General features: G+C 40.2%; 3 protein-coding genes across 4 annotated transcripts; 2 read left to right on the top strand and 1 right to left on the bottom strand.

The window, feature by feature from the left end:
- Positions 1-118: 118 nt before the first annotated feature.
- LOC137942376 (18.2 kDa class I heat shock protein-like) lies at positions 119-925 on the top strand. Its single transcript, XM_068788000.1, has one exon. The coding sequence runs from the start codon at positions 246-248 to the stop codon at positions 711-713; it is 468 nt and encodes a 155-aa protein (XP_068644101.1). The 5' UTR covers positions 119-245; the 3' UTR covers positions 714-925.
- Positions 926-9,784: 8,859 nt separating this feature from the next.
- On the top strand, positions 9,785-11,378 carry LOC137943064 (UDP-glycosyltransferase 76F1-like). Its single transcript, XM_068788759.1, has 2 exons — positions 9,785-10,283; positions 10,387-11,378. Exons 1-2 carry the CDS (start codon positions 9,785-9,787, stop codon positions 11,259-11,261), a joined length of 1,374 nt encoding a protein of 457 aa, XP_068644860.1. The 3' UTR covers positions 11,262-11,378.
- Positions 11,379-17,487: 6,109 nt separating this feature from the next.
- LOC137935384 (7-deoxyloganetic acid glucosyltransferase-like) lies at positions 17,488-20,162 on the bottom strand. 2 transcript variants are annotated; one of them, XM_068780046.1, is made up of 2 exons: positions 19,551-20,162; positions 17,488-19,081 (listed from the first exon to the last, which is right to left on the bottom strand). In XM_068780046.1, the coding sequence occupies exons 1-2, from the start codon at positions 20,074-20,076 to the stop codon at positions 18,165-18,167; spliced, it is 1,443 nt and encodes a 480-aa protein (XP_068636147.1). In that variant the 5' UTR covers positions 20,077-20,162; the 3' UTR covers positions 17,488-18,164. The 2 variants fall into 2 exon arrangements, with proteins under 2 accessions (XP_068636147.1, XP_068636143.1); XM_068780042.1 differs by having other exon boundaries at positions 17,488-19,084.
- Between the last annotated feature and the right edge of the window lie 436 nt (positions 20,163-20,598).

Genomic DNA, 20,598 nt, shown 5'->3' on the forward strand with positions numbered 1-20,598 from the left:
CTTGTAGAGGCGTCCAGAAGTTCTCTTTCGAGTCTGGAAAAGTCTTAGCGTAACTAGAAGGAACTATAATGAAAAACAGTGAACACCGGGAACCATCACGATTTTGGGCCTAGCGTCTCTGGCCAATCTTCACTTGCTATAAATTCCACTCCTTCCTCCCAAACGATCATCGGTCGAGTTTCCAAGTTTCGAATCCTACAAAAACCTTTTATCTTTCAAATCCCGTCCTCCAGTCTTCAATCAGCATGGCCCTCATTCCGAGCTTCTTCGGTCAGCGGACCAACGTCTTTGATCCCTTCTCTGTGGATCCATTTCAGGGCTTTCCCTTCAACACGCTAGCCACCTCCGGCACGAGTCTCTCCAACGAGGCTTCGCAATTAGCTAACACAAGAATCGACTGGAAGGAAACCCCGGAGGCTCACGTCTTCAAAGCCGATCTGCCCGGGCTTAAGAAAGAAGAAGTGAAGGTGGAGGTGGAAGAAGGGCGAGTCCTTCAGATCTCAGGAGAGAGGCGCAAAGAGAAGGAAGAGAAGAACGACAAGTGGCACCGCCTGGAGCGGAGCAGTGGCAAGTTCCTGAGGCGATTCCGACTGCCGGAGAATGCGAAGTTGGATCAAGTTAAGGCGGCCATAGAGAACGGTGTGCTGACGGTCACCGTCCCCAAGGAGGAAGTCAAGAAAGCTGAAGTGAAATCTGTTGAAATCTCCGGCTAACTTTCTCTTCCAAGTTCTGATTCCAAGTATTCTGTTTTGTGAGTGTGCGCGTTTGCCCATTGTGATGGTGTGTCTTCAGTGTGTGGATCTAATAGATAGGGTCTGTACTGTTCCTGTTACTGTTCTTAAATCTTCCGGTGTGAATGTGTGTGGGATAAAAAAACTATTTTAGGAGGCCGTGTCTAGTATATCACTCCAAAAATGAGAGTAATTCTTCGTGGTATTACGTTAACACAAAAATCTACAAGATTTGAGTACCCAATGCTATACGATAGCTCGTGTTGGTATTAATGATAATGCTTTTGAAAGATTTTTAAGAAATTGAGAATAAATACTCATGAATATACCAATAAAAATTCATTCATTAACGTCTCAATATGAGGTTTAGTGGGGGTATTTATAAGTTTTCTAGGCCAAATCAGTTATTTTTTACCCGTTGAGTTGACAATTGATCGTGTAGTATAAAGTGGATGATCGATCAATCTCCTAAATTGTGACTTATTGATCGATGGTATGATCGATTAATATTTTTTTTTTGGTTTGACATTTTAATTTGATCTATGAAGCATTGTCAATCAATGACCTTGTTATGATTGACAAAAAAATTTATGAATTTGCTTTGTATGTTTTTTTTGGTTTGACATTTTAATTTGATCGATCAATGTACATGATATGAAGCATTGTCGATCAATGACCTTGTTATGATCGATCATACTTTATATCCCTGATTGACAAAAAAAGTTATGAATTTGCTTTGTCCGAATAATATTGATCGATCAGTCCAAAATGGTTGATTGATCGTGCTTTATCACATAGATTGGTCATGTTCTTGGTCATGTTCTTGATGGTTGGTTAATCGACCTTGGTTGATCGATCATGCTTTATATTTTTGGCCCATGCACTTCTAGTTTATTGATCATTGGTAAATGTTAATTGATCAATCCAATCTCAGTTCATTTTGTAGACTTTTAAAACATGAGGATTAATGATCATAAGTGATTCTAACATTCTAACATGTATAGAATATATGTATGTATTTATGAAAACATGTTTCAATGCAAAATATGACATAAAGGTTCCAGATTTGTATTGAACCTCAAGTTTTGGAAGGAGTGGACTGTTATTCTTAAAACTTGTCTTGAATTTTTCTTCATCATAGGGTATTTCTTCAAGAGTTCTTTGACATTCAATGAAACTTGAGGTCTTTGATAAACTTGTGTTGATTTAATGTTTTAGGTCTTGAATTTAGTGTTTTGAAGGAAGTATATTTGAAATACTAAATTTTAATTTGTCAGCTCAATTAAATTTTGTTATCATCAAAATCAAGAAGAAAGTCGATGATTAGTCAATAATCTTCCTTTTTTTTTATAATCACAAAACCAAATGTTGAAAATTTTAAAAAATAAAACATCCCTAAGGTTGGAGTTATGTGTTGAAAGATAAACCCAAACCCACACATCTAAGGAAAGTCCTCAAGTTCAAGTGTTTGAAGATGGTTGAAATCCACTAAACCAAGGAAGACCCGCATATCTAAAAGAGGTGGAAGATGGGCTCATAGACCCACACAATGATTGCATGATGGTAAATAAAGAGTAATCTCATAAATATGATATTGATGTAATTAGTTTAAGTTTTAGGGGTATTATTGTATTCTAACTATATTCATCTATAAATTGAGCTTCAGGGGGAGGGTTAGAACACAAGTCCATTAGCCTAATCTTCCTCATTTTTTCTCCAAATACGTCACTATTCTTCTTTTCCTGTTAAAATTTTCTCTCCACAACTCTGTTTTTTCTTCTCACTCCATAATCATCTTCTATTGTGATTATGGATCATGGAATCATAAGTTTCAACATGGTATCAGAGCTGGCAGTGATCTGAGATGTGAAAGGAGAAGATGGAGAAGAAGGGGAGGAAGAAGAAAAAAAAAAACAAGAGGAGTTTATCGTTTTTCTTTTAATCTTCTTTACCAATTCATGTTTTTAATTGGATTTTTAACTCTCTTACTGTATCTTTCTTATAGCAAATTATATATCCTTGGAAAAATATTTTTTCTAAAAAGACAAATCAACATATGAAGTAGAAAAGGTGGAGGAGAAGAACATTTCATGCAACAACAGGAAACTTCAACTTTCGAGTTTTTTATGCCATAAGGAATGAAACTTTATATGGAGAATTATATATAAAAAATTATTTGTAAGTTTATTTTCTTACCTATTCAACCAATTCTCATTTTGAGTTTTTTAGATGGAGATATCAATCTTGGAGAGTTTAATGGTTATGTTGGCCAAAGAAGAAAGAGTACTCAGTTTCGCCAGTTTATAAAGTCTGAAATCTATCAAATTATTTACCTCAAAAGAAGTATATTTTATGAAGATAAGTTATACTTTGTTGAAATGTATTTATGTCTAGTTTTAGAATGAGAAAATTTCATGTCAATTTGATCTATATTTAAGGAGATATTCACATTGGAAGAATCAAAGGTCATGTCGGTATATTATTGCATGAAAAGATCCATAATTAAGTCGATTTTTTTGTTTGTTGTTGCTATTGATCAATAATATCAGGAAAGTATCTCACGATCTATCTTTGGAATTTTTTTGTTTGTTAAGGAAGATTAGTCAACACTAGTGTCAACTTGAACTTCAACTTTAAATTCAACTTCAAATTCATTTGAATCATCTATATGAACTTTAACTTCAAATTTGGTGTTAGTGTGGACGAGTTCATGTGCATTGGAAAATAGTTTATAATTTTGTGCCCCAAAATGAGAAAAATATAAAAATAAGAGAATGAGTAACTTGTAATAATATACTTAATTAAAACATAATACCTAAACCCAAAATTAGGTAAAATAAACATGATTATTACACTAATAAGTAATTTAATGTATAATTAAAATATATTAATATATTAATTAATTAAATTAGATATTATATTATTTAATAATTAAAATTTATTGTACTTTAATACAATAATTACGTGAGCCCATTAATTGTGCACATGATTAATTACATAAGATATATTTTAATATAAAAAGGAATGATTAAACAAAAAGAATTGATCAAATGCTAACTTTAACAAATTATATATTTTTATGTTATTTTTAATTAATAATATTTTTTAGTTAATTTTAAAACTATTGGTTTTATTAATTATAAAAATAGGTTAATTAAACAAAAATAATTAATTAAATACTTGATTTAAAAATATTTTAATTATCTATTAAATCACCAATATAATACAGTAATTAAAAAATAAATATAATGAATAAATAAAAATATTATTTTATTAATAACGTAGTATTAATTAATAATATATTTTTACAAAATTAAAAATGATTAATTGATCAAATGTATACTTTAACTATATTTTAATTACTAGATTTAAATATCTAGTTTAATATAGTAATAAAAATGAATGAATATAATAAATAAATATACTATTTTATTAATAACTTATGGTAGATTATTTAGAGATTATTCAACAACGAGTTTGTGCCTTTAATATTAAAATCAAAAGTGATGGCTAAATATGAAGATACAAATAAAATACAACCGGACTCTTTTTTTCCATGAGCGAAATTTTGATGCTATTTGTTCAAACATGTCTTGTTCTTGTTCTTTATTCTACATATTTGAAAGCAGTCTTAATCATTGTTTTGGACAAAAGGGGAATCCACGACTCAGATTCAATTCAATCTCAAGAAATCTCCATTACAGCTTGTGAGTTTGATAAAAGGAAAAAGAAAAGTTGATAAAAGGCGGAGTTGTTTTTCAGTTTGTACCATGGTGTCACATGCTCAGATGAGCCTAAACTCGATTAGGCTAGTGGAACTCCAACTCCTGTGACAGCTTACCTTAAATCCGTCAAAGGTAGTACAACCTCTCGTCCTTAGATTAATGTTGCAAACTCCTTCCTCTCAAGTGAAGTATGAACAATGAAAAGGTAGGAAGACAATGAAATGGGGAGAGAAAGTAACCTTGTATTTATGCTAGAAAGATTACAAGGAATGGTCGTCCAAAGTGGAAGGTCAACACTCTACAAAAACTCTCCCTCACGTCTATGCTTTACAAGCTATCCAAGATATGGTGAATCAATACAAGGGTCATCAGCCATGGTATTTATAGGCTTTGACCCTTCCTTTCTCTCATGTTTTCATCCAATGAGAGCGAAGATCCAACCTTATCAAATCTCCTTGATTTGATCCTTCTCTCATGCTTGCGTCCAATGAGAGTGAAGATCCTCTCTGATTTGATCCTTCTTATCCAAATCCCTTGATTTGCTCTACCCTTATCAAATCTCATGATTTGATCCTTCTCTCATGCTTCCATCCAATGAGAGCAAAGATCCTTCCTTATTCAATCTGCCTCTTTGACTCAGTTCCGTTTTTGGGCATTTATACACTTGGCCGCCAACTCAGCCCTTAGGCCATGCCATAAAAGAGTCCTAGATGCCTTAGGAGACGGATCTTAGTGGCCCATGACGGGTCCCACTCGAAAAGGGTAAGTTCCCAGATTTTGCCACGAAACCATAATCATAGTTTTGCATAACTCGGACGGCCGCACTGCTGCATGGACGAGTGTGCACACGCGCGTGTCCTGCTTTCGCGCCGCACGAGCATCTTACCTTCGGCAACCCCTTGTGCGTTCCATCCGCCAGCTACTTGTCCGCACGCGTTTGCGCTGCCTCACGCGCTTGCGCGCCCACATCTTCCTGCCGGGCGTACATTTCACCTTCAACAACCCCACATTCATCCTTCTACTTGGAGCGCCTTCGAGCAACCCCAAACGCCAATGCTCCCTCACCCTGGGCCATGCGCACGCGTGTTTTGCTTATTGCCCGTCTCGCGCGCGTCTGTTGCATTTTCATTTTCTGTCTCGACCGGCTGTTGGGGCCGTTGCGCATCTTGGTGCTTGGCCATTCGTCTGGCCAACTCAAGTGCATCTTGTTCTTCTGCAGCTGCAACCGGGTTGGCCATCTGCGTGTGCCCCTCTGAGCCGTGCCATTGCACTTGGCCTTGGTTGTTGTTGATGTTGTTGTGTACTGGACTTGCACAGTCTTTGGCCTTGGTGTCTAGCCACACCATGGCTTCATCCTCCGTCTCATACTCCCACCGCCATAAGACAGATGCCCTCGTCTGCGTCCCCTGGTGATAGTGGGCCACCTCCTTCTCGAACTGCCACAACTCGGCAGCGTTTTGCCATGTTGCCTCGCTTTCCGATGGATCTTGCTACTTTGCCAAGTATTGCGTCCTCCGGGGCTTGCCCCTTTGGCGCTCCTCTCGGTCTTTATGCGCTCCATTTGGCTGTCAGTCTGAGGATGAAAACTAGTGAAAAAATTTAGAGTAGTTCCCAATAGTTTAAATAACTCGGACCATAATTTTCCTGTGAACTTGGGGTCTCGATCACATATGATCATTGTGGGCACGCCCCAGTGTTTCACCACCTGTGCCATGAATGCTCGAGTAACTTCCTCTGCTGTTCCATCACTTGGCACTGTTACGAATGTTCCGTACTTCGTAAACTGGTCCACCACTACCATGATGTAGACCCTAGCCCGTCTTTCTTGCGCACCCTAGAAATGAAGTCCATTGAAATAGACTCCACGACCATTTTAGAATGGGCAAAGGCTGTAACAAGCCTCTGGGCTTTCTTTGTTCGATCTTATCTTGTTGACAGATAAGATATGTGTGCACAAATTCCTCCACATCGCTCTCTGAGTCTGGCCAATAATATAGGCCAGAGAGCAAGGCCAACGTTCTTCTTTAACTTGGATGTCCTGCCCACAAGGTATCATAACATTCCCTCAAGATGTCACGCCGTAGGTTATTGTACTTAGGCACATAAAGTCGATTACCTTTGGTCTTGAGCAATCCGTCGTCAAGCCAGAATCTTCTCGTCTCGCCCAAGGCTGCAACTTACACAATGTTGTAGGATTGGGCGTCCTGGTTTAGTCCAATGCGAATCCAGTCTAACAACGAACCACTAACCTGTGTAATTGTTGCTAAAGCTCGTAATCGCAAAGTCGCATTTTCTGTTTCTGCGCCAAGATGGTCCTCCATGTGCGCGGACACGCCTTGCGCAAAGCGCATGTCTCCTATGCCTACACGTGTGTCGCGCACCTCTTCAGGTTCTGTTGCTACTGCATCGCGCGTGGTGCATGTGCAAGTGCCGACGCATGCACCACGCGTATATCCATCTCGCGTAGCCGCTAACACATCGCGCGTGATGCGCGTAAAGGGTCTGTCGCCTGCCGCATCGCAAGTTGGGGCTGCTGAGGGCAGTTCGCATAGCGCCCCGCACGCCTCTACCTCTGCCGTGCGCATGTGTTTCGATTCTGAGCGTGTTCCAGCAATGCATTCTGGTGTCGTGTGTAGTATGCGCGGCAATACCCTTTTGCCCTTTTCTCTATCAAAAGGCGTAGTAGAATCCATTTTTCTACTTAAGGCATCTGTAGTAGCATAGGTTTTCCCCGCCTTGTACATCATCTCAAAGTTAAACTCGGCCAAGAAAACTTGCCACTGAGCTTGCTTCGGGCTGAGCTTGCTAGCGTGGAAGTATTGTTCTTCTTGTCAAAGAAAATTATCTATGACCTTCGCGTCTCTCTTTCCGTTGAAAGACTTTGGCTCAGGCACCTTTATCTTGGCGTTTCCTTGGGTGTTGCCTCCACTTGCAAGAGCTCGTTCATGGAGAGAAAATCGTGAGCAGAAATCATCCATCCTTGCGCTCATCTCTTGCACAACTTCCTTGAGATCAACACGCCTCACAGCTAGTGAAGCCCTCACATCTTCTTCCAAGCCATAGAGCCATTCCAGGCTTGGATATCTTTCTTCCAATGCTCGCTTAATGCCCTCCTTGACTTGTTTGGACAGAAGGTCGTCCAAAGTCTCTTGGAGGCGCATAAGACCAGAAAAAAGATCTTCAGTGGAAAAAAATCGGTTTTCAAAGTCACTTACCAGTTGTCTCACTCTTGAAGCGTCTTGCTGAAGCCATAGATTGCAACAAACACTCTGATACCGGTTTGTCACGGGCTTATACGAGCCTAAACTCGATTAGGCTAGCGGAACTCCAACTCCCGTGATAGCCTACCTTAAATCCGTCAAAGGTAGTATAACCTCTTGTCCCTTAGATCAACGTTGCAAACTCTTCCTCTCTAGTGAAGTACGAACAACAAAAATAAAAAAAAGACAATGAAATGGGGAGAGAAAGTAACCTTGTATTAATGCTAGAAAGATTACAAGGAGTGGAAGGCCAACACTCTACAAAAACTCTCCCTCACGTCTATGCTTTACAAGTTATCCAAGATATGGTGAATCAATACAAGGGTCGTCAGCCATGGTATTTATAGGCTTCGACCCCTCCTTTCTCTCATGCTTCCATCCAATGAGAGCGAAGATCTTCTCTGATTTGATCATTCTTATCCAATCCCTTGATTTGCTCCACCCTTATCAAATCTCCTTGATTTGATCCTTTTCTCATGCTTCCGTCCAATGAGAGCAAAAATCATTCCTTATCCAATCTGCCTCTTTGACTCAGTTCCGTTTTTGGGCCTTTATACACTTGGCCACCAACTTAGCCCTTAGGCCATGCCATAAATGAGTCCTAGATGCCTTAGGGGACGGATATGAGTGGCCCACGACGGGTCCCACTCGAAAAGGGTAACTTCTCAGATTTTGCCACGAAACCATAATCATAGTTCTGTATAACTCAGACGGTCGCACTGCTGCCTGGACGTGTGCGCACGCGTGTGCTGCTTCCGCGCCACACACGCACCTTACCTTCGACAACCCCTTGTGCGTTCCATCTGCCTGCTGCTTGTGCCCGTGTGTTCGCGCTGCCTCATGTGCTTGCACTCCCACAACTTCTGTGTCGCGTGCATGTTTGACCTTCGACAACCCCACATTCATCCTTCCGCGCGGAGCACCTTCGTGCAACCCCAAACGTCAATGCACCCTCTCCCTGGGCCATGCGCGTGCGCGTGTTTTGTTTGTTGTGTGCTGCTCGCGCGTCTGTTGCATTTTCTATTTCTGTCTCGGCCGACTGTTGGGGCCGTTGCACGTCTCTGTGCTTGGCCATCCGTCTAGCCAACTCAAGTGCATTTTGTTCTTCTGCAGCTGCGACTGGGCTGACCATATGCGTGCACCCCTCTGGGTCGTACCATTGCACTTAGCCTTGGCTGTTACTGTTGTTGCTGTGTACTGGACTTACACAGTCTTTGGCCTTGGTGTCTGGCCACACCATGGCTTTATCCTCCGTCTCACATGGGTAGAGCATGTGAGAAAAAAGATTACTTTCAATTAGTGTAAATGAGGTTTATCAGAATAATTGAATCGTGGGGTTGGCTGTGCGTAAAATATAAATTGTGCAGAAGAGAATCATGCAATGATGAAGATAACTATCGCCCATTCACCCATCGGAGAGGCAGCGGCAGCGATGCTCCAAGCAATAAAAATGTTCTTTTTTCTGTTTCACTTTCTCAAAATATAGTTGATAGTTGATATAAACTATCAATTATGGAAGGCCGGGAGAGAGGCAACTGAAGAAGTGGAATCAGCGTCGATTATTAATTATTCGAGCAGGAGGCCGAGAGGATGTTTGCAACAAAAGGGAGGAGGGAGAAGAAACTTTCGAAGGATGAAGAGTGTGGGAGATAAAAAAAAAAAAAAAAAATTCGGCCTCCAGACGACGACGTCCGCTTAATCCGGATGATTTCCAAAAAAAATTATAGAATCGTGAATCCAAAAACTAAACCTTGGGTGTTATTTTGGATTCATTTGATTCATCAACATGAATCAGACGCCAGTGCACCATTAACCTATTAAAATTCATCCCCTAATTCAAGTTTTCTTTTGGTGGCGAAAAAATGTTCTGTAGCGAACAAGTTTTTCCATCTTCTGATTATAAATGAATATGTCAGTGCCGGATCACTTGTCGCATTTGCATATTCGGTAAGCCGCCGAAGACTTGACCGATATTTATTTTTTAATCTTATCTTGTCTTAAAATTAAAACACGACGACCATAAAAGAGTGTCTTAGCCCGTCTCCTCCCCGCACGCAGAAACTTAACAATGGCCGGAAAAGGGCAAAGTGGAAGCAATGGGGAAGGTCGCCGCTTGGTTCTCTTTGCCACTCCTTTACAGGGCCATATTACCCCCATGCTCCAGCTTGCCTCCCTTCTTCACTCAAAAGGCTTCTGCATAACCATTATACACACAAACTTCAACTCCCCAGATCCGTCCGACTATCCTGACTTTTCTTTTGAATCAATTTCTGATGGCTTACCAACAGACAAGGTCTCCTCCATCACCTCCGATTTCATCGCCTTCTCCACGGCTCTAAACAGAAATTGCGAAGAGCCCTTTCGAGATCGTTTGAAACGGCTAGTTTCAGATCAGAGAAGCGATCGGATTGCGTGTGTAATCGATGATGGCAATATGCAGTTCGTTCCAGCCGTCGCTAACGAACTGAAGGTACCAAGAATCCTTTTTTTAATCAACAGCGCAGCTTCTTTGGCAGTTTATTTCAGTTTTCCTATGCTCAAGGAGAAGGGCTACCTCCCCATAAAAGGTGCCTCTCCACTCCATTTAGATTCTCTTTCGATGTCGTTAGCTGTGCTCAAATCTGGCCCCATCCATGAAGTTTTGTCTTTTTCGCCTGTTTCTTTTCCCAGATCCACAATCGGACGTCCCCATTGTTGATTTTCCGCCACTTCGAATCAAGGACATACCAGATATAGGCTCGGATGACCCAGATGCCTGGTTCCAAATAGTGGCCGAGGCTTTAAGAAAAGTCAATTCATCATCAGCAATCTTCTGGAATACATACGACTACCTTGAGGGAACCAACCTGAGTAAGATCAAGCAAGATCTTCAGGTTCCCATTTTCACCATAGGGCCTGTGCATAAGTACCCCACCTACTGCTCAAGCAGCTTGCTGACTGCGGAACGAAGTTGCCTGGCATGGCTAGACCAACAAGCTCCTGCGTCCGTTATATATGTAAGCTTCGGAAGTTTAGCTTGCTTGGAAGAAGAAGAACTAGTGGAGGCAGCCTGGGGTCTAGCCAACAGCGAGCAAGCCTTCTTGTGGTCGCTGAGACCAGACTCAGTTCGTGGCTCTGATTCGGTTGAATTGCCTGGTGATTTCGAAGAGAAGACGATAGGGCGGGGCCGGATTGTGAAATGGGCACCTCAATTGGAAGTCCTAGCACACCCATCAGTGGGAGCCTTTTGGACCCATTGTGGTTGGAATTCTACGCTAGAGAGTATCTGTGAAGGTGTTCCCATGCTCTGCTGGCCAAGTTTTGGGGATCAAAGGGTGAACGCTAGATATGTGAGCTCTGTTTGGAAGATAGGTCTGCAACTCGACAATGGACTAAAAAGAGGTGAGGTTGAAAGGGCTTTACGAAGAATAATGACTGAGAAGGAACGAGAGGTGTTGAAAGGGAGAGCAAAAGAGTTGATGGCGAATGCAGAGCTTTCCCTGACGGAAGACGGTTCCTCTTGCCGATCCTTAAGTGGATTGGTAGATCATCTCATGTCCCTGTGATTTGTCCTGACTGCAAATCCCTAATGGAATAAGGTGAAGTTTTATTGAGAAGTGGTGTGGCGTTCTTAGCATAGACTCTCGTATGGAGTCCAGTGGCCATCAACCTATTTGACTCTAATGAGGATTTTTATGTCTCACACTTCCTACATTCTAGTTAGTTAAGGTATCCATTAACGAGTTCTTGGAGTTTAATTCTCATAAAGTTTTAGATAAATATAAAAATTAATTTTCATAAAATAATTTCAAAATATTTATTTATAAACTCATTTATGAAAATCAAAATGTCTATTATTTTATTTAAAGTATTTATTTATAGTCTGATAACTTTTGAGTTTAATGATTTCTTTTATAATTATAATTTTGCCCCTTGGAAGAGTTTTTGTTGGAATAAAACCTTCCAATTTTGTTGAGTATACAAAATTTACAATTAGATTAGGGATTTGTGCAAATGTTTCTACTTTAAAAGAATTACATATCTTACACAAAAGTTCGGATAATTCTTAAGTTCAAAAGGAGTGAAATCGTGAGGTGATTGGCTCCATGACTTTGAGGCTCAATTACCCAATCAAGTGGCAAACCTCCTATGTGTCATCCACACACAATATCATGTGATGGTACGATATCAAGTTAGTGTATAGTCTCTAGCATCCTATATGTGTTTATCAAAACATATACAGGTCCAAGTGAACTGCTCCAATTTTTATAATTATCGACCCAACAAATTTAAAACACTCAGGCTCTAGGACATAGTGTTAATATGACATCCACTTCTCAATGAGCAACCACCAAGAGATGGAGTTTCATGGAATCAAATAATACATACATAAATTGACGAAAAACAGTAGGATCATATAGGAAAAATGCTAGCAACTCAGTAGGATCATATAGGAAAAATGCTAGCAACTTTGTGGTTGAAACATGACATAGCGTTCCACTTAGACAAGTGAATAGGTTGCTGAAGAGTTTGATAATTCGCAAAGAAAAGAAAGACCAAGAATGAGCAAGAAAGAGAAGGTAGAGTGTTGTTCTCTTGTTTGGGTTCAAAGTTTCCCCAATCCTCCTTTTATTAAACTACAAATTACACAGATATAAAAGGACATAAATGCCCCTCAACTATAATACTTAATACCTCACGGTAACACTTCTGCTCAAGCTGGATTATAAATAACAAATAGTCTCAACTAATTACATAATAAGCAAACCCCTCTTATTTAAAGTTTTCGTAAACATGCCACCAAGTTGTTCATCTGATCTAACATATGGAAAAATGATCTTCCTACTCAATACATCATCTCTGATAAAATGAGAATACACTTTCTACGTGCTTCATTCTCTCATGAAACACTGGATTGCTAGTAATAAAAGTAGTTGTGTGATTATCATAACTCAATTGCATTGGAACTGAAATAGGTAAACCAAACTCCCCATATATCAATGACTTCAACCACATAAGATCATATGTTGTGTGAACTAGGGCTTTGTTAGATTTAAGATCCCATATAGGTACTTGGCCAACAGAGTGAGAGAGGAGAGAAAGAAGAAGAAGAGAAGAAGAAAAGAAGAGGAAGAAGTACAAGAAAAGAGGGACGACTAGGGAGATGGAGAAACAGAGAGAGAAGGTTTGAGAGAAAAGAGTGAGGACAAATTTGAGAGAGAAGAGAGGATACTTAATGATCTATCTCTTGACTTAAGCCTCTATTTATAGTTTATGGAGAAATGTTACAATGACTATATTGCCCTTAGGGCTACAAGCTCTAAAAAAACATAAGTATACATACATCATTTTCTCTAATTACACCTTTGTGCCATCTTTATGAGAATGACACTAATTTACACCCTTTGCCATCTCTTTGATGTAGGGAAGGTATTTACCTTAATACCCCTTTGAAATATCTTCCAGCACTATTCCTCAAGTTGGGGCTAAGAAAACATCGTAGATACCCAACTTGTTGCATATAGTAAGAATATTGGATGGGATATGCTTCGTGAGTATATCTGCAGTTTGTCCTTGAGATGAGACATGTTTGAGAGAAATAATGTCAACCTAAAATATTTCTTATATGAAGTGGCAATTTACCTCAGTATATTTGGTTCTCTCGTTGAAGACATGATTTGAAGCAATGTGAATGATTATGTGGTTGTCACAATAGAGTTCCATGGGGGTCTTTTTGTGGAACCCTATTTAGTGAGGAGAGCTTTGATCCATTGAAGCTCACTGATTGGATGGGCTCTAACTTTGTAGTTTGTTTCACAACTAGATTTAGCACTTCTATTTTTTGCTCCTCTATGTAACCAAGTTCCCTCCAACTAAGGTGAAATACCTAGAGGTGGACTTCCTATCATCAGGTGATCCGGCCCAATTAGCATCCGCAAATCCTTCAATTTTGAGGTGTGTTGATTTCAGGATTCCATAATATTAAGGTCTTCAATGTAGAGTGTGGGAGAGAAGAGGAAAGGAGGAGAGGAGTGAAGTGAGGTGAATGAAAAGAGAGAGAGAGAGAGAGAGAGAGAGAGAAGAAATGGGAGAATAAGGGTTGTGGAAGATATCCAAACCCTCCCCCTTATCCTTTATTCATAGATGTCTAGAGGACATAAATTATAAGTATACTTTTCACCCTAGAGAGAGTGTAAAAAAGACAAAGAACATAAGATATTTACAATAATGTCACCTAAGCTTGTCTCTGACTTTCAACACTCCCCTTCAAGCCAGTGGATAAATATTATATAACACCAGCTTGGTACATGCAGTGGGGAGAATTTTGGAGTTGACTAACTTCGTGAACATATCAGCAAGTTGTCTATGAATTGAAACATGTTTAAGGCTTATAATTCTTGCTTGCAACGTTTCTCTCACAAAGTGATAATCCACCCCAATATGCTTACTTCTCTCATGAAACACTAGGTTGGTGTCAATGTGGATTGTTGCTTGATTATCACAATAGAGTTCTATAAGGTCTTCTTTGTGGAATCCTAATTCAGCTTGAAGAGATTTAATCCATAGAAGCCAACTTACCGCATATGCCAAGGCTCGGTATTATGCTTCTGCATTGGACCTAGCAACCATATTTTATTTTTTACTCCCTCATTTAACAAAGTTGCCTCCAACTAGAGTAGAAAATTCTGAAGTAGATTTTCTATCATTTGGTGATCCAACCCAATCCCCTTCGCCAAAAGTTTCAATAATGAGATGACCATGACATTTATATAAGAGCCCTTGTATTCGTGCCTTTTTCAAGTACCTGAGAATCCTCTCTAATGATTGCTAATGAGACGTCTGAGGTTTATACATATATTGATTGAACACACTGACTACAAAAGAAATATCTAGTCTAGTCTAGATAAGCTTGCAAACTATCCTCTGGTACTTGCCAATATTTACATCTTCTCTCGAGCCAACACATAGTTTCGTATTCGTCTCCATGGGAAAGGGCGACATCCCATCATTCTTGTTTCTTCAAACAAGTTAAGAACATGTTTCCTCTGTGATAAGATAATACCATGTTTAGACTGAAGAAATTCAACACCGAGAAAATGCTTAAGAAATCCAAAGTCTTTCGTCTTGAATTCATTGCATATATTTTTTTTACTTGATTGATGCTATCAGAATCACTACCCGTTAGAATAATATCATCCACATATATAGCAATTAGTACAACTCCTTTCTTAGTATGCTTGACAAATATAGAATGGTCCACAAATCACCTTGTGAACCCAAATCGAATCATTGCTTGACTAAACTTATCAAACCAGGACCGCAGAGATTGTTTCATACCATATAATGATTTTGTAAGGTTGCATACCAACTCTCCCTCAACCACATATCCAAGTGGTTACTGCATATAAATTTTCTCCTAAATATTGCCATTGAAGAAGACATTTTTTACATCTAGCTGAAAGATAGGTCATCTAGAATTAGCAGCCGAATATAATAAGAGATGCACCGATTTCGGATTGGCGATAGGGGAAAAGGTTTTCTCATAAGGTTTTCTCATAATCAATCCTATAACATGGGGTATAGCCTTTAACCATAAGTTTATTTTTAAGGTGGGCCACAATACCATCCAGATTTTATTTGACTGTGAAGACCCATTTATAGCCTACCGGCTTTTTACCTGATACTAAGGAAATAAAGTGCCATATTTGATTCTCGTAAAGAGCTGCCATTTCTTCATCCACACGACTACTTTCCATCTTGGATTCTAAAGGGCCTTTTGATAAGATTGAGGAATAGAAAGAGAAGAAAATTGAGGCAAGATGGTGATAACCGATGGGTAGATAAAAGTGAGCAATGAGGTAAGAGGTAGAAGGTTGGGTGCAAGTCCTAGGTTCTTTTCGAAGAATAATAGGTCAGATATCGAATAAAGGACCAAAAATAGAGGGCAGGGGATGAGAACTTACCTCAGAGGAATTTGGAGACTCCACAGGTGTCGTGTCAGCCAATGATTCAAGGGGGTACGACAGGTTCATCAATACGACCATGAGGTGCAAGGTCATCAATTTTTTTCAAAAGGTATACGTTGCCTATAGAATAACTAGGTGGGACATCAGTGGATGGATAAAAAGGTCAATCCTCAAAAATGTGATATCACTAGAAACAAACAATTTTTGAAGAGACGGATTGTAAAAAAAACATATCATTTCTGAGTATGAGAGTACCTCAAAAGGATAAAATTCAGTGCCATGGGATCCAATTTAGTAGTAATATGTGTGAAAGTATTATGAATAAAATAGGTACACAAAAAAACTCTCAAAGGAAGAAAGAACAACTTATCACCAGGAAAACATACAAGAATAAGGTGTTTGTTGGCCAAGAACAGGATGTGAGAAGAGTATGGAGCCAGCAAAAATGAGGCACATGCATATGATGAAGTAGAGCACAAGAAACTACATGAAGGTGTCTATTTTATTTAATGAGTTCTCATATTTCCCCATTCTAATATTCCAGAAGTCTGAATCTATTTAAAAATTGTTGGAAATAATATGACTCACAATAATAATAGCACTTAATAAAGCCAAATAAATTCTATTGTCAATGTTAAACAATAAAAAAATTAATACCTCAAATAGGCTTGAGACGTGTACTCATTGTCCCGCCTCATATCTGAATTGCCTGATCAAGTGTGCATGGGTACCTCACGCATGTATGCATGTGTGTCTCATATACGAGATCCAAGATGAAGAGAGTACTAAAGCTTATAAACCTCTTAAGTCTCATTGTTCAAAGCAATGAGGGACTAAGAGAAAAGAGAAAGAAGTGCATGGGCACCCAAGCCTCTCATGTACAAGCGTGCCATTCAAAATTAAAAAAAACATTGAACATGTTAGATATGTCAGTTTTGGAAGCTTAGTGGCAATGAAGAAAGTGGAAGTAGATGAGAGTGGAAAGGGTCTTCTCAAAAGCAAGCAACCCTTATCCTAGCAATTGGTTCTTCGACAAAACTTCATTAGGGCTCAAATAAAGTCAAGTTACCACTAGTGTTCGAAGAAGAAAATGAAGACCGTGGAATGGACTCCTCAACAAGAAGTGTTAGCACATCTTGCAGTGGGTGGATTTTGTATGTGCAGAGAATGGAACTCCACGCTGGAGATTTTATGGCAGGTTTTTTTTGTAAAGAATTGAACTAAATCAATTTGATCACCACACCTTGAATGGTGAGGATTATACGTATTTATAATAAAATGTAAAACAAATTTTACAATCGCTCGTTCCGGTCTTTGACCTTTAATTCCGATAATGGGAACTGGTCTTTAGTTGTTGCTGGAAAATGGTCTTCGACGGGTGTTATGGGTACACAACCCCCCGCAAGCTGAGCCTTAGATTGAAACAAACGTGAAGTTTACAGTAGAAAAATTCGAAAAGAGGATGGGGTTGTCCTGACACTTGTCGCTCTACCTCTGGTTACTCCTTTTATCTCGGTGACAATTTGATTTCTTGGAGTGCTAAAAAGTAGCCTACAGTATTACGTTCCAGTTATGAATCTGAGTATCGTGCTCACGCATTTCTTGTCCAGACGTTGATGACATCATTATTACTGGCAAAAACTTCATTTTTATCACCAACTTTACTTGTAAGCTCAATTCTAAGTTTGCCACTAAAGATTTGGGTCATCTCAGTTATTTTCTTTGGGCTTGAAGCTTCACCAACTACCGATGGCCTATTTATCGATCAACTCAACTATGCACGGGATATCCTTACTCGAGCTTTGATACCATGTAAAGAATTGAATTAAATCAATTTGATCGTCACACCTTGAATGGTCATGATTACACGTATTGATTATAAAATGTAAAACAGATCCGGTCTTCGGCCTTCAATTCCGGTAAAGAGAAATGGTCTTTAGTTGCTGCTAGGAAATGGCCTTCCATCGGTTGTTACGGGTTATCCTTTACAGGTTCTGATGCTTTGCTGGTCTGTTTACGGAAGCCAGAGAAAGGGCTAGGCGGAGCTGATATAATCAGGGAAGTGAGAAAACTAATTGTAGACGATGAAGGAGCAAAAGATTCGAGGGAGAGAGTCAAAGCATTAATGGAAATGGCAAAGTAGAGTGTGAGGAAATCTAGCTATTCGTATGAGTCAATAAAACAAGATGGTTGGTTATGTTTTGTCGTTTTAATGCTCAAAATGAAAAGGGTTTGGTCGAAGAAGCTCCTTTGGTATTTGAAGAAGTATTTAATCCGTCAGTATGGTTGAAGAACGAACAACGATCAGAGGCTGAGACTACTGCAGAACCAAGTGACAAAATTATTACTCAAGGAACACTGTTTTGTCTGTCCTTTACTGTCGCTTCGGAACTCCGTTGTTGATAATATAATATGGTTCACGAAGTTTATTATCTCTCAAATGCTTGGAATAACCTGTAAGAAGCGCCCTGAAACAACTTGATCCAGTCGAAAGCTTCGAAATCACACGGATTTAATGCTCCCAATCAACCTTTCAAAACTTGCATACGATGACCCACCTTGAGTCACTGCCTTTCTCGCTAGCTCCGCCATCCTGTCCGCTGATTTCTGTAATTTCTCTCTTTTGTCTTCCATCAACTCTCGCACAGTCTTCTCCACTGTCCCCCTATCACACTTATCTTTCATGTCCAGACCAACACCCCAAACTTCACTAACAAATCTGCTGTTTATCTGTTGATCAGCAAAATATGGCCAACAAACCATTGGAACTCCAGCGCTGATGCTCTCCAGCGTCGAATTCCATCCGCTATGCGTCAAAAAACCCCCGACTGCCTCGTGAGCAAGCACTTGTTCCTGCGGCGCCCAACCTACCAGGAGCCCTCTTTTTTTTGCCCCATCGTCCAGCCCCGCCGGGATCTGATCCACTATCCCGTTGCCGGAAATCATATCGGGCCGGATAACCCACAAGAAAAATTTCCCGCTGTTCACTAAACCATGCCAGAACTCCAACAGCTCTTCGCTAGTGACGACGGTGTAGCTTCCGAAGCTAACGTAGAGGACAGATTTGGGCGGTTTGGAGTCGAGCCACTCAATGCAATAGGTGTCTTCTTGCCATAGACCAGTTCCGACGTTCGATGGAGCGTGGTCGTCGAGCTTGGAATGGATGAGCGCGTGCAGAGGACCAATGGCATAGATCGAAGGGAGATGGGCTCGGGCATGAGAGAGGATCGGACCTTCGAGATCTTCGAAAGTGTTGAGGATCAATGCGGACGCTCTAGCATTCTGCTGGGTTTCGGTAAGGACGATTTGAGTGCCTGGGTCATTAAGATCTTTGGCTCGAAGGAAACTTGGCAGGTCCCGGCGACGCAGAAACGACTCCATCCCCGGCACACCGAGTATCTTTTCATCCATGTCTGCATCTTCTGTTTTCAACGAAGAAGATTGTGACGGAATCGTTAGACAAGAGTGTCAATAATTCTCTTATTTTCTCAAGCAGAGTCTCCGACTGGACTCATTTAAATGACGACTTAAATAGTCCAGCAAGAATCCTATCAGGGTTGCTATTTAAAAATAATTGCTACTTGTTACTCGACTGGAAAGCTAAGATAAAAAGTAAACTTCTTGAGGAAAAAATAAAAAAAAGTAAGGCAGAATTCTGTAGAGGGAACGGTGGGTTAAAACCTCTGATCTTCGGTGATGGAAAGGAGAATAGAATTTTCCCGCTCTAATACCAAACCGAGACACAGAGATTGGTTTCAAAAAATGTTTTCCGATGATGTATGCTTCTTCCTAAAATCTATGAATCCTAAATTAGACATTTTTTATTTATGAATCGTGAATTAATCTATGATCAATTAATTTTCCAAATAAATTACATGTAGAGTGTACCTTGAAATGGAAGCTCGCCGGCTTGAATGAGGTTTGGTATGCAGAGATACGACCAGGTACATGAAGCACTAACCGTCCGAAACACAAAAGTTGGAATATCCAGCTCTCGGCCAATATCGGAAGTGAATGATACGATACCGTCGGCTATGATGCACGTCACTGCGTCCGGCCCGCCCAAGGAAGAACTCAGCATCTCCCTGAGCAACGGCTTCGTGCGGGTTCTCATTGACTCCCAAAGTTCCATTACACGCGTCGCCGATCGAGGATGTTCCGTCGGAAGACCGTCTGGGATGGTACGGAACTGAAATGAAGGCCATCGCCTGAAATAGTCGAGATGGTGGGTGTTACGGCGGAGACGGTCGTAGTTATGTTCGGAGTGGATGAAGGTGACACGAATATCGAACAAACAGAGCAGCCGAGCTAGCCTGAGCATGCAACTGACGTGGCCTAACGCCGGGAAAGGGAACACCAGTACGTGAGGAACTCTTTTCTCCTTGGGAGATTCATCCTGCTCTACATGCTCCATAATTTCACTGAAGTTTGAGACAAGCTGCAGGAAAGGAATCGGTAGAGACAGGTACCTCTAAAACTTTAAAACCAGACCTAGATCGAGCTCACATCAGGACTGCAAGATTCTCTTCCCTCCATTTATTTATTTATTAATAGGTCACGAGATACAGCGAATGGAGATGCACATTCCGCCTCTCGTTGTCATGCTAGCAGAAGCAGACACAGTAAGTGGACCCATCTCTACAATAATTCTCTGTAAGGCGGCAAATACGAATCTGAATTCATTGGGATCCCAAACTTTTGATGCATATGGCTTGTTAGGGCGGTTGTTGGGTCAAAGTGGAAGCGAATTAGGTTACAATGTCACTTAATGTATTGGATGTGTTAGTGCACGCATCAGGTGTAAAGTCAAGTGGATGAACGGGTTTGGTGGGAATCCTGATTCACTTATTTTACTCGGGAGCTATTCAGTGATTCTTGGCATGTGAGAGTATAATCGCTTACATCGTCACTTACCCTCCTGGTGCACTAACAACCC

This window comes from Aristolochia californica, unplaced genomic scaffold, assembly GCF_029961685.1.
Source record: "Aristolochia californica isolate CCGP_79_NKW_82.1479 unplaced genomic scaffold, dmAriCali1.0.hap1 SCAF_10, whole genome shotgun sequence".
NCBI classification, from domain to species: Eukaryota; Viridiplantae; Streptophyta; class Magnoliopsida; order Piperales; family Aristolochiaceae; genus Aristolochia; species Aristolochia californica.

Coding starts and splice junctions, on each gene's coding strand:
- LOC137942376 (XM_068788000.1), top strand. CDS start 246: ATGGCCCTCATTCCGAGCTTCTTCGGTCAGCGGACCAACGTCTTTGAT.
- LOC137943064 (XM_068788759.1), top strand. CDS start 9,785: ATGGCCGGAAAAGGGCAAAGTGGAAGCAATGGGGAAGGTCGCCGCTTG. Junction 10,284..10,386: donor GGGCTACCTCCCCATAAAAG/GTGCCTCTCCAC, acceptor TTCTTTTCCCAG/ATCCACAATCGGACGTCCCC.
- LOC137935384 (XM_068780042.1), bottom strand. CDS start 20,076: ATGGAGCATGTAGAGCAGGATGAATCTCCCAAGGAGAAAAGAGTTCCT. Junction 19,085..19,550: donor CGGCGAGCTTCCATTTCAAG/GTACACTCTACA, acceptor CGTTGAAAACAG/AAGATGCAGACATGGATGAA.